A 13,359-nucleotide genomic window follows, 5' to 3' on the forward strand; every position below is an offset into this window, starting at 1 on the left:
CCTAGTGCCAGTATCAAGATTTCCTGAAAATTTCATTAAAATCCACCCCCAACACCCCCCCCCATGCCCCCCAATCACCACCAAAATGTAATCATTTGTTCCTTGTGCCAGTATCAAGATTTCCTGAAAATTTCATCAAAATCCACCCCCCTGTGCCCCCCCTCGATCACCACCAAAATTTAATCATTTGTTCCTTGTGCCAGTATCAAGATTTCCTGAAAATTTCATCAAAATCCACCCCACCCCCACCCCCCCGTACCCCCCAATCACCACCAAAATTTAATAATTTGTTCCTTGTGCCAGCATCAACATTTCCTGAAAATTTCATCAAAATCCACTCCCCCCACCCCCCCGATCACCACCACAATTTAATCATTTGTTCCTTGTGCTAGCATCAACATTTCCTGAAAATATGATCAAAATCCACCCCCCCCCCCCCCCCCCCCCCACCACCACCAAAATTTCATCATTTGTTCCCTGTGCCAGTATCAAGATCTCCTGAAAATTTCATCAAAATTCACCCCCCATGCCCCCCTCCCCCCTAATCATCACCAAAATTTAATCATTTGTTCTTTGTGCCAGAATCAACATTTCCTGAAAAATTCATGAAAATCCGTCCATAACTTTTTGAGTTATCTTGCTAACAGACAAATAAACAAACAGACAGACAAACGCCGATGAAAACATAACCTGCGCTGTTACACTTGGCAGAGGTAAAAAACAAAAGATGCAGCACATGGGCCAAAACCGGCCCTCCAAAAGGTCAAATCAAGCTTGTGAAATGCAAAACCTACATTGAAAAATAAATCAGTGGTGTCAAAATCATTTTAATTCAGGTTCCACATACAGACCAATATAATCTCAAGTGGGTCAGACCAGTAAAATACTATCATAATAGTCTATACATAACAAAAATTGCAAATTTTCTCTTTGTTTTAGTGTAAAAAAGTTACATTACATGAAAATATTTACATTTACAAACTTTCTTTATACAAAAAATATGAACCTGAAATGTCTTAAGTAGTGCAGTTTTACCAATATTATATCCATTACTAAATGCACAAATCTTCATGTACAAATATGTTCACTTAACTCATATCCTTCCTAAAGTTTTCCAGAACTTTTTTTATGTTGTCTTCTGTTATTCACAATTATCCTACACGATACTCAAGTAAATTTCATCTTCCGTACTGCCGGACTTCTGTCGGTCAGTATTCTCTAAAATATCATGGGCCACATCTGGAATAATCTATGTCCTGAACTTCAATCAACATCTTCTTTATCATTATTTAAAAAGCATCTAAAAAAGACGCTGAAATATGACAAAATGTAAAGCTTTATATTATTCGATTTGTATTTTTTTATTTTTTACTTTTAATTATTATTTCAGTTATATTGTATTTTTATACTTTATTTCTTTTATGAGTATTGTTTATTCCTGGGAAGGTATTTATATAAGTCTTTTTTGGCTTCTATCCTCTCCTGCACAATAGTGTTACTTGCATGATAATTGTTTTTTGATTGTTTGTGATATGCAAATAAACAAAAACTACTACTAAAATAAATACTAAATGTTTTGTGTATTTGCACATGCGTACATGGTAAATTGAGGCGTAATATTGTTAAAATTGCACTTATTTTTCTTAATATATTTGAGGTTGTTCATGCTATTCAGATTTTTAAGGAAACTTTGTAGACATAAACATTATCATAATATCATTTTACTTTTTCATTCTTATTATGTTACTGGTCCCACTTCAGATCATATTGGGCTGAACGTGGCCCCTGAATTAAAATGAGTTTGACACCTCTGCTTTATATAATTCATAATCAACACATCTGAAGCAGCTTCGACCATGAGACATAACCTACAAATGCCAGACCTACTAACACTGATGTTATCTATTGGGAGATGGAGATCTGTAAATGTCCATGTGACCCACAGAGAAACAGACGAACTCTCAGTAGACGGGGGCTATAAATACATAGCAGTGCTGTTGTGTGTATGTGTGTGTTTGTTGGTGTCAGCAGCAGTGGGTGTGTACCCCAGCCAGACCTAGTTCCTTGACTGTCAAAGCCAGTTTATAGCCCAGATAGAAGAAACTACAACAGACACAAAGCCAGCTACAACTGAGAATCAATATCACAAAATAACAAAGTTCACAATAACGTCTTTAATGGGATTTTTTGCAGAGTAGAGTGCTGGCTTTGGAAGAATAGATTATGTCATAACTAGACAATATGACACTTTTTCACTGGAATAACACCTGCACAGCCCAAATACAAGATATAATAAAATTCCCCGCTAGAGTTGCACCTTCTTTATGATGAAAATGTAATAATGTGAGGTGTTATGTAATAACCAACCAAAACGGATGTCTTCGCTGTGCGCAAATTAGATCAACATCGTAGTTTGCTCTGCTCTCAGTTCAGGGAAAGCTGTAACAGAATCAGCTTTTTATTTGTCCTGTAAATGCAGCCAAATTCAGACTTCATGTCAAAAGCAATCTGGAGAAAGTCATGCAATTCATGGTTTTATTTCTATACTGGTGTACTGACGGTAGAGCTGCACAATATATCGTTTGAGGATCATCATCGCAATGTACGTGTGCGCAATAGTCACATCGCAGGTCCTGCAATGTAGGAGGCAAATGAACTCAATATGTTCTCATCAGTGGCGATTTCTCATAGACTGCAAGGGAGGCCCGGCTTCCCCTAAAATTATGAAAATTAAATGGTGAAATATGTATGGTTGTGTTGACATTTTATTGACTACAAATGTGTTAGAACACGTTCATCTCACAGACGAGTTCATTCAGAATCAGCTTCATCACAAACCAACGGACGCGATGTTGTTCACTTCTCCTCCATTCCCGTTGGGCTGTTTTCTCATTCGATCTCTGCTCAGTGCATTTGCCTGTAGATGCCGGGCGTCTCTGGGCTTCAACGGGACTGAGTGGAACAGTTTTTTTTATTGCCTCAAAACTGGACGGTAATTGGATAAATGCCACGATGTTGTCCCGCCCCCGGACGCCGGGCGTCTCTGGGGGTGAATGGAGCTGTGGGCGGAGCTTGGCCGGGCTGGACGCCAGAATCCCACATGCTGATTGGAGGATCGGTCGAAAGGCTGAATCCTGTTTGACTGACAGCTGTTTTCAGATCTACTCCTTCACTGACAGTTCAGTTTAATACAGTCGTGAATTCTGCTGAGAAACCACTACGAAATTACTCGTTCATTTCTTGCACTGTAAATAAAACACACTCATTGGACTTCCTTGTTTCAATTTAACATAATTTCAGCGTTTTCGAGTTTCAGTTCCATAATTTAATCATTTCTTGTTCGAGTTTATTATCGTTTTGTAGATAGTTAAGTCAATCATACTGTCGGCTAGGTTGGAGTGAAAGGAGCATCTGTAGTTTAAAAAGGCTGAAGTCTTACACCCACAACACAATGGGCCAAGGCAATCTAAGCAGCCCAGCTCTGATGGATATTGAGAGGACACTGGTCCAGTCCCTGGAAAAGACGCCTACTTGGTAAAATAAGGTCACTGAGCATTTTCTTAATTGTTTTGTTTTTGGTTTTTTTTAATGTAAGCCGACAATGAGCTTCCCCTGTCTGAAAGACGAACAGCCGCCACTGGTTCTCATCTAATTTCAACCTAGGTACCTGACACACACTGCACACAGTGATCCACCAATCACAATCGTTCTTAATCAGTTTGCCGAAGCAGACCACACCCCTGCACATGGAGTGAGTCGCTGGTAACAACATTGAAAAATGAGCAACGAACGAGAAAAAAATCACTGAAAACAAAGACTTGGTGCCAAAAAGAAAAGCAACATCAGTTATCTGGAATTATTTCAGCTACAAGAAGGATGATACTGAAACACGTGCTCTGTGTCGACAGTGCCTTCCATCTGTCGCCACAATGAAAGGAAACATAGCTAATTTGTTTGACCGTTTACGTCGGCACCACACAGCTATTACACTGGTCTACAAGGAAAATGCTTCCAGAATAAAAGTAATGAAATTCTACCACATGAGAGTCACAGATAAAGAAAAATCAAGTCAAAAATGCTGGTTGGCTGAACTTTCCAAGATACAGCCTTGGGTCAAAATGTGAAATTCAAGAATTAACGAGAGAATGGGTTTGACTCAAAAGGAATATTTGTCTCAGAGCTACAAGATCTACTTCCAAACACTGTCTGCACATTAGAATACATTCACTTTACAGGTTCTATTTAGTGGAAGATTTATAAAACTATTATATAAACCAATATATATGTGTAATAACACTTAATCATATACCTTGAAAACATCAGCAAACCGGCACTTTTGTCATTTACTTTCCAATTAATCTTATTAAAATACGTAACATTTAGCACATTTAATCTCTGAAGCAAATCATTTCTAAAAAAACTGTAGACCAGTGTTATATCCTCCTGAGTATTTTTTCATACCACCAAAGTACATCTGTGACACGTTGGTCCCACATGAACCATCTCGGACCCTGAGAACCCCAGGGACTGGTCTTTTGCTGGTGCCCAGAGTCAGGACTAAACAGGGTGAAGCTGCGTTTCAGTTCTATGCAGCCAAACTCTGGAACAGTCTTCCTGATGACGTGAGACAGGCCTCTACTGTGACAATGTTGAAGTCCAGGCTGAAAACGGATCTGTTCAACTGTGCATAGAACAACTGAAAGGGTTCTATCTGCACTCTGACCTTTTACTTTGTTTTAATTGATTATTATTTATGTTTTATTGATTATGTTTTAATTGTAATTGTGTGTTTCTAACCTGTCTCTTTTCCATTTTTGTAAAGCACTGTGAATTGCCCTGTGTATGAATTGTGCTATACAAATAAATCTGCCTTGCCTTGCCATATCGCAATATATATCGCAGGCTTAAAAAAATCGCAGTGTCAGTTTTTTCCAGTATTGTGCAGCCTGAACTGATCCCCCCCCCCCCCCCCAAAAAAAAAAAAAAGCTTCAGCTACAGCTGCTGAAAGCGAACCTCTGCATGTTACAATAACAGCTGGGTCCGATCAAGTGAAAGTGAACATCAACATGAAAAAGTACATTTGCACACATTATTTATCAAGTGGGATCATTTTTTAGCTAAAGATCTCTATTTTATGGAATTGTTATCCTTTTTAAAATACCACGTGTAGAAAAAAAGTTACAACCGATTTTATTGATTGTATTTTTTACACCATGGCCGGATTTGATGCTAAAAACTATATCTAAAAAATTTGAAAATTTATTCAGTCTGTTGATTATATACCTGATTGTTAAGTTTCAAGTATTAGATTTTCATTATTTTGTGAATATTATTATTTATGAGTTTGAACATTTGTTGCTTAAAAGGCTCTGTCCACATGTTACCACAAAAATACCAATTTTAAAAATTCAAGTTACTAATAATTCAGATATTTGAGTGAAACTTTCAGAAAGTAATGATCTTTTGATACATTTTGGTTGATGCATACAATGGTAAAGAGTCGTCCACATGTTACTATGGCAACCTGTCCATGTGTAACCACATTCTCATGTCAATAAAACAGACACTTTTCAATATTTTACTCCAAAATTTATTTTCAGCATAGTTGAACATAATATCTAAAAGGTTTTGTCCTACTTGATATCAAATTCTGTCAAGAACCACATGTTTTGAATGTTTGCGTACAGCTAAAAAAACATTAATGTCCGTTTCAAGTCCACGTGTTACCAAACAGTAATTTGATATTTTACACCTAAACATTTTATCTCCCCAAATTTTGTTATACATAATGTTAAAGTGCTTATAATACCTACTCAAATATGCATAATACATGCATATAAGTTTGCTTACATGACAGAGACTGTTGAACATGAAATGTGTCCACGTGTTACCGCTTGATCGGACGCAGCAGTGATGTATTTCAAAATATGTGGCTGACATTTATTTATTTATGTGTTTATCTGATGAGGACAGTGCCTATTAATGAACACTCAGTACAAATAAAGACATTACTTAGTGAAAATATGCTAACCCTAACCCTAGTCCTCAACATTTAAAAACAGACTAAACATACAAACAAGACAATTCAGTGTATACAAGACATTACTATATAAAAGTGTACATCATACAATACATTATTAATACAATAAATACAATATAAAATTGCCAAGAGGAATAACTACTGAGATGAAAATGAAAGCTGAGCAGGCACCACAGGTGTTCACAGGTTTGATTAGATTTTAACCTTTTTTTTTTTTTTTTTTTTAGCTCTTTTTTAAATGTAGAAAAGGTGGAGATTTCACTTTTATCTGTTCTTCTTTTGTTTTGTCTTTGTTTTTGTCTGTTGGGGCCTCTTGCCAGGTCAACATTGTAAATGAGAAGCTGTTCTCAATTAATTTTACCTGGTAAAATAAAGTACTGACTGATAGTCGTTAGAGGACTATTCCACATTTTATTGCCTATAACAGAGCTGGTGTTTTGACCTGTTTTAGTTTTAGTTCATCTGAACGGCACCTCACAGACCCCCCAAGAGACAGATCATGTCCTCAAGCTATTGTCTCTTTGTCTAATAAATTCCTCCAGGGATGGGGGGGGGGGCAAGCCATGGAGGGACTTATAGACAAGACAGGTGAGTTTGAAAAACTTGAAGTTTCCAAAGCTTAGCAGACTATATTTGCCAAGAATTGCACAGTGATGGACCGAACAGGGTTTTTTAGCACACACACTGCTGCCTTTGACTAAAAGGCTTTTTACTTTTTCAATTTTATATTCTCCTTCGAAACTCTGCACTGCAACTCTTGTGTGTACTTTTATATTTTTGGGTTTTATGTGTTGTTTTCTTACTTGCTGTTTTTAATAACCTTTTACATGTTTCTTTTATAATGTTTTAAATGTGTTTCTTTGTCCCTTGTCATTGTATTTCAGTGTCCTGTGTGAAGCACCTTGAATTGCCTTGTTGCTGAAATGTGCTATACAAATAAACTTGTCTTTTTTATAAAGCTGTTGTACAGGTTTCAGTGCAGTTGTACCTGCAGTGACCGTACTGTGAAGAAGAACTAAATATGAGAAAAGATCAGGCAGTGTAGATATGACTTGGCAGCATCAGTTGAAATAAAGGACCTGATTTGTTTAAAATTTAGAGGTTTGCTTCATGGACACGTCCACAATCATTTATCCACGTAGATAAATGTGAGTGCGTGTAAGTAAATGTAAATGTGTTTGTTTGCATATATAATCTTTATTACTATTCATGTTATTGTTCTATAAAGTAGGATGACCATGAAAAGCACTGACCTTCACAAATCACTCCTCTGTTATGTTTTGCACTGCAATGTCTATGTTTGTATGACATTATTCATGTAACAAAGATTCACAAATTACTTTTTTTTTCCTTTCAGTGAGCAATATTGACACCCTTTTCTTTTCTTTTTCAAAAACAAACAAACAAACAAAAAAGGGAACGGTGTACTTTGTTCCAATGATGTCCTGTATAACATGTTATGACACTGTTCTGAATAAAAATTTGAATAAAATTTTTTTTTAAATTTGGAGGTTAAATTTTATAGTGTTAACAACTTTTTTGGTATGTGTTTTTCCCATTTTTAATTTACTAAGTATGCTGTTCAGGTTGTTTTTTTCTAAGTTATTACTCAGTTAGAGTAATAGTCATGCACATATCCTTATCCTGTTGTACACGGTTACCCATAAAGTTTTACTTCTTCTCATGAAATGATAGTGACAATGATTTATTCTTGATAGATAAAGTATAACTGAAACTTAGTATGTAATCACTGCAATCATTGCATGGGAATAAAAAGAGGAAAGTGTCTGAAAACAAAATTACTCCAAACTTATGGGCTACGGTGTATACATAATTCAAAGGCTGTAAAATCCTTTCCAAAGGACATTGTAAGAGCGTGTCCTGATCCCAATTTACCCCATGGCCCTCCCCCAATGTTTAGCAGAATGGAGTGCATCCCTAAACCTTTAATATAGTGCTTTAACAGAATTAATGTTAATCTCTGACACAACAAAACAAGGTTTCGATTTTCACCTGCAGCTGCTCACTGCAAGGTTCCGTCTATTAAGTGTGACTTGTTATGATGTCAGACACACTTTGCCACATGCCTTGGGTTCAAAGTAAACACAAGTAATTTCCTCCTTACCTGTGAAGCATCGGATTGATCGGGCACAGTGCTGTTGCCTATTAGCTCCACTTCTGGGACTCTATAAAACAAAAAGGACAAATCACAAGGGAAGGAGCCGAGTGTCGACAACAACAGTAAACAAAATTTAGAAGCTGAAAACGGATGGTACACAGTGGCAGATGGCGAAAGCGTCTGTGCTGTCTTTAGTAGACGGAACCGAAAATATCACAAAGAAGATGTCAGAGCTGCTCCTGCTTTGAATTACCCTGTGATAAGTGGCTGTGGTAAAGAGGAGGGTTGCCGTGGTGAGGACGGGGAGGTCTCTGTGGCGCCTGGGACGGTACATTTCTCTGCATAACTCTGAGGGAACCAGCCCCTGTTTCCACGGTAACTGCCACACAGCCAGCCAGGCTCGCCGACCGTCTGCTCATCCACCTGCATCATGGAAAATACACTTTGATCATCATCATCACACGTAAGAAAGTGAAAATAAATGTGGTATTTCCTAAAGGTGGTCATTTTAGACCAGCTGGGCTCCAGTATAATCACACACTAATAACACACAATACGAATATATAAAAACACACAGCAAGTCCAATGTCCCCATATGTGTAACTAAGTATGTAGGTAGGTAATTAAAATATGCACATACTGGTAATATACCGAAAATGTATATGTGTGTCTATTTAACTAATTTTAGCTTTTTAAATGTGAATATTTTGTGTTTTATTCACTCATTTATGACAGTAAACTGAATTTCACCGGAATGTACCCCAAATAAAACATTTGAAGATATCAAGGTAGGCTTTGGAAAACATGTTTCTTCAATTTTTTGATGTTTAATAGACCAAATAATCAATTAAATGAGAAAATAATAGAAAACTTAACAGATATTGAAATTGTTGTTAGCTGCAGGTCAAACCAAGAGTACAATCACTGCCATATCTCTGTCTTTTACATGCACTGCCAAAAAATAATCACCAAATGGATTAACTAAACAAAAGAGTCTTCTACTAGATAATTACTGTAGCGATAATATGCAACATCGTATTTAACTCCATCTGATGCAGTCAGTGGCAGAAGAAATATATTGTCACCATCCTAAAATTATTACCTGGGTCTTTTTTTCAGACACAAACACAAAAAAAATTATTTAGAAATTGAGTACTTCATAATTTAAGTAAAAAAAAGGCAATTACTTTAGGAAGTTGATGATATACTCAATGAAAAGATGCAACTCTGTTATAGAAGCATAAAATTAGTGGTTTGTGAACTTGGAAGGATAATGATAAAACATAATCTTCAAGGAAAAACTATGATCAGAAAAAACCATACATGATCGTGATCAAATATCTTAAATGTTTAATGAAATCAGATAGGGACTAAACAGCTGTGTAGCCTTAAGAAAACCATTTTTCAGCGAATGTAGTTGGAAGAAAGGCTACAGTGTGCTAAGAGTTCATTAATATTGGACAAAGGTCATGTGGTCTAATGAGTCCAGACTGACCCCGTTCCAGAGTGTTAAGTGAATTGTGGTGAGGTGATATGTAACGCAACTAGAGACACGAATAAGGGTTGTAACACTGGAAGAGCTTCATGAAATGAATGTGTGCTATAATGAAAGCTAAAGTATAAGAGTGTGGGACTTCTTTTGGTCAGGTTGTGTATCTTTGTTGGTTCCGTAAGGTATTTATATATAGTTTTATGTTGTAGAGAATACAGGACTACGAACAATGGATTCAAATAAACTCATCAGGTAACTGTAAACAAAGACAGACAGACAGACAGACAGACAGACAGACAGATAGACAGATAGATAGATAGATAGATAGATAGATAGATAGATAGATAGATAGATAGATAGATAGATAGATAGATAGATAGATAGATAGATAGATAGATAGATAGATAGATAGATAGATAGATAGATAGATAGATAGATAGATAATCTACTCCTGCTCTAACTCAGTTAAGCTGTAGTTGTTAAATGCAGTATATGAAGACTACAGGACTGTAGACATTGGACTTAAATCTTTGTGTTTACCACTAGTGTTATTATGTTATCATTGTTATTACCGCACTTTTAGGGGAAAAAACCCTATGTGAAGGTCTGCTATATTTCAAATATTTGAGTATAGTTTTAATTTATTACAATTTTGATTTTCTATACCTAATATTTGGAACCAATATTCACTTTTAAAGTCTTTGAAAAGGTTCGTGCGTTATTTATGCAATAAATTACATATACATACATACATATACATACATATATATATATATATATATATATATATATATATATATATATATATATATATATATATACATATATATGCACACATACATACATATATATATATATATATAATTTTTTTTTTTCTGGGTTTTTTGTTTGTGTTTTTGTGTGTGTTTTCTGGCCTTTTCTGTTGCTATTGTAGGTTAAAGTGAAAAAAGTAATAGGCAGTTGATATAAATGAAGTTGTGCTGAAAAATAAGATACCAAACATGGGTATAGTAAACATTTCTTTATATAGTATATAAAGGCAAAATCAAAAGTACTGAAAAACAGACAAAATAGACTCAGACCCCTAAGGGTTAATATTTGAATGTTTCTGCAACAGAAAGTACATTGTGCCAATTATTTGTTTTTTTTTGTTGTTGTTTTTTTTTTTTAAATACAGCTTGGTTAAATTATTTCAGTGTGTGTATTAGTACTTTTTGAACATTTTGAGCACAATTTCAATAATACCGCAATAATAATAACTGTGATAATTTTGTTTACAATAATCGTGATGAAATTTTCATATCATTACATCCCAGACAGACAGACAGACAGACAGACAGACAGACAGACAGACAGACAGATAGATAGATAGATAGATAGATAGATGACACCCACCTCTATGAGACAGTCTGCATCAATGCTCAGCTCGTCTGCGTTTCGAGCCACAAACGAGTACAGAGCTTTGTACGTGGTCAGTTTGGGCGACCGCTGAGGCGCCACCGACACCTGCTGCACTCTGTCTTGCTCCTCTTTTCTCCTTCTCGCCTCCTCCTCCTCCTCTTTCCGTTTCCTCTCCTCTTCCTCCTGCCTCTTTTGCTTCTCCTCCTCCTCTCTCCTCCTCCTCTCCTCTTCTTGTGCTTTCTCCTGGGCGGCACGAAGGCGAGCTTGCGCCTCCCTCTCCTCTTCCTCCCTCTGCCGGGCCCTCTGCTCCTCCACCAGCCTCCTCTGTCGGGCCTCCTCTTCCTCCTTTTCCCTCTTCTCCTGCTCCCTGCGCTCCTGCTCTCTTCTTTCTTGCTCTAGCTTGGCCTGTCTGTTGGAAGCAAATGGAAAATGTTAAAACCGTTAAAAAAATACAAGGATTAGAGGAAAGAATAAAGCTTTTAAAGTATGGTACTGTACTTCATGCAAATGTAGTACTATTTAGTATTTCTGTTTTAAATCAACTCTATACTTATATTTCACTACATTTTAGAGGCAAATACTACACTTTTTACTCCACTACATTTATCTGGCAGCTTTACTTACTCTTCAGATTATAGTTTGTCATTCCTTCCCTGTCCACCAAAAACCACATATCCCCAAATGTGTTAATATTAAGTTTAGATTTACTGATTTATTTCGAACATGCAATGAAATGTAGCCTATATGAGAACAAATAAAACTGAAAAAATAATACAAAAATCAACAATCAAGACAATATTAGAGAGAAAAACAGCACAATATTTTCATTTACATGCCTGATAAGGGGTGGGAAGACAGTTTATGCTGATTTGAGGACTTAAATCGCCCCTCAATTCTCACCTTAAATTAACCAAACAAATTGAAACCCATCTTGGATTCACTGGAGAATGCATTATGACAAAGCTGAAAGCACGCCTGTTTTTGTTGAGTGCAAGAAAAATAAACTTTTTTCAGAAATATGTGGATCTCACAGGACAGTGATGCTACAGCTATATATTGCATTGCTGTAGATTAAACTACATTACAGTTAAAGTAATTTAAATGTGATCAACCTTGTATCAGTTAAATGAAACATACACATTAATACATCAGTAATATTAATCGGCTAAAATTTACTTAGGGGGTCAAATGAGTGGCCATTTTTGTCAAAAAAAAAAGTTGTAAGAAATGCATAGAACTGTGTTGAAATAATGCTAATACATTTGTGCACAGACTACTGATATTATTTGACAGTGGAAGCTATATTTTCAGAAATATTGGATTTTGAATAGCATATGTATGTGAAAACTTTTGCTGGTGGACGGACGTGACATTACCCATGATGATCTGGTCAGTACCAGTACTTTATTAGGAATAAACTTATATACTTACTATTGCTAATTCTCCTCTTATTCATAAATGTTAGTATTGTGGATCTAACAGCTGACACAAAAACACAAAATGTGGCAGTGGACAGATGAGACATGGTTGTTACAGATCCCATCATACTGATGCTCGGCAGCCATGTCACCCTTTCTACAAATGATCCCTGTGCAAAAACTAGTATCCGAATTATTTATTGTATAGTTTATCATCATACTAAAAAGTAAATAACAATATAGAATTGTTATTTCTTTATAAAAATGCTTATTATTTGAAAACTATTGATTTAAAAAACGACGTGTGACATTCTTAATGTATGTATTGGCGTAACATAAGCAGGATGGATCAGCACCATACTCCATATTGCAACCTGTAAAAATAAAACATGTGATATGTAGTATATAATCTGGTAAGAAAAAGTGGGGAATCTAAAAGAATAGAATACTTGTTTTTCAGGTAAATTCAGTTCAAATATAACTTGGTCATTTGTGACATGAAAATATAGCATTAATTGTGATGAAATTGGACATTTTGACCTGAAAACATAGTTCATATGACCATCAACATGTTGCAACAGAACTGAAATCCTGTAAATTTGCATAACTTGCATTTACCAACACAAAGTTCCTTTGGGGATTCACTTATATTGATTTCTTATGCACAAAGACATAAAAAAGACCTCTAAGCAAATTTTAGCCGGAATACAAAAACATCATACCATCGCTGTCAGTCCATGTTTTGGTCTGTCTTCATGTCGGCTGACAGTTATAGAAATATTTAACCAATGAAAAGTGTTGAAAACCGCTTCCATTCTTCGATTCATTTATTTAGAATATACATCGTTTTTCCAGTTTCCTGAAAAATAACTGTTTTGGATATAAGAG

The 13,359-nt window shown here is 35.9% G+C and overlaps 1 protein-coding gene across 3 annotated transcripts in view; it reads right to left on the reverse strand.

The window, feature by feature from the left end:
• itsn2a (intersectin 2a) overlaps positions 1-13,359 on the reverse strand; it is a 97,140-nt gene that overhangs the window by 29,912 nt on the left and 53,869 nt on the right. For all 3 annotated transcript variants that reach the window (XM_030128563.1, XM_030128561.1, XM_030128562.1), the window contains 3 exons: positions 11,048-11,462; positions 8,414-8,583; positions 8,167-8,227 (listed from right to left, as the gene is read on the reverse strand). In XM_030128563.1, the coding sequence (XP_029984423.1) occupies positions 8,167-8,227; positions 8,414-8,583; positions 11,048-11,462 (646 nt within the window). The remainder of the gene's footprint in view (positions 1-8,166; positions 8,228-8,413; positions 8,584-11,047; positions 11,463-13,359) is intronic.

The sequence above is a fragment of the Sphaeramia orbicularis genome, chromosome 24 (genome assembly GCF_902148855.1).
Source record: "Sphaeramia orbicularis chromosome 24, fSphaOr1.1, whole genome shotgun sequence".
NCBI lineage: Eukaryota > Metazoa > Chordata > Actinopteri > Kurtiformes > Apogonidae > Sphaeramia > Sphaeramia orbicularis.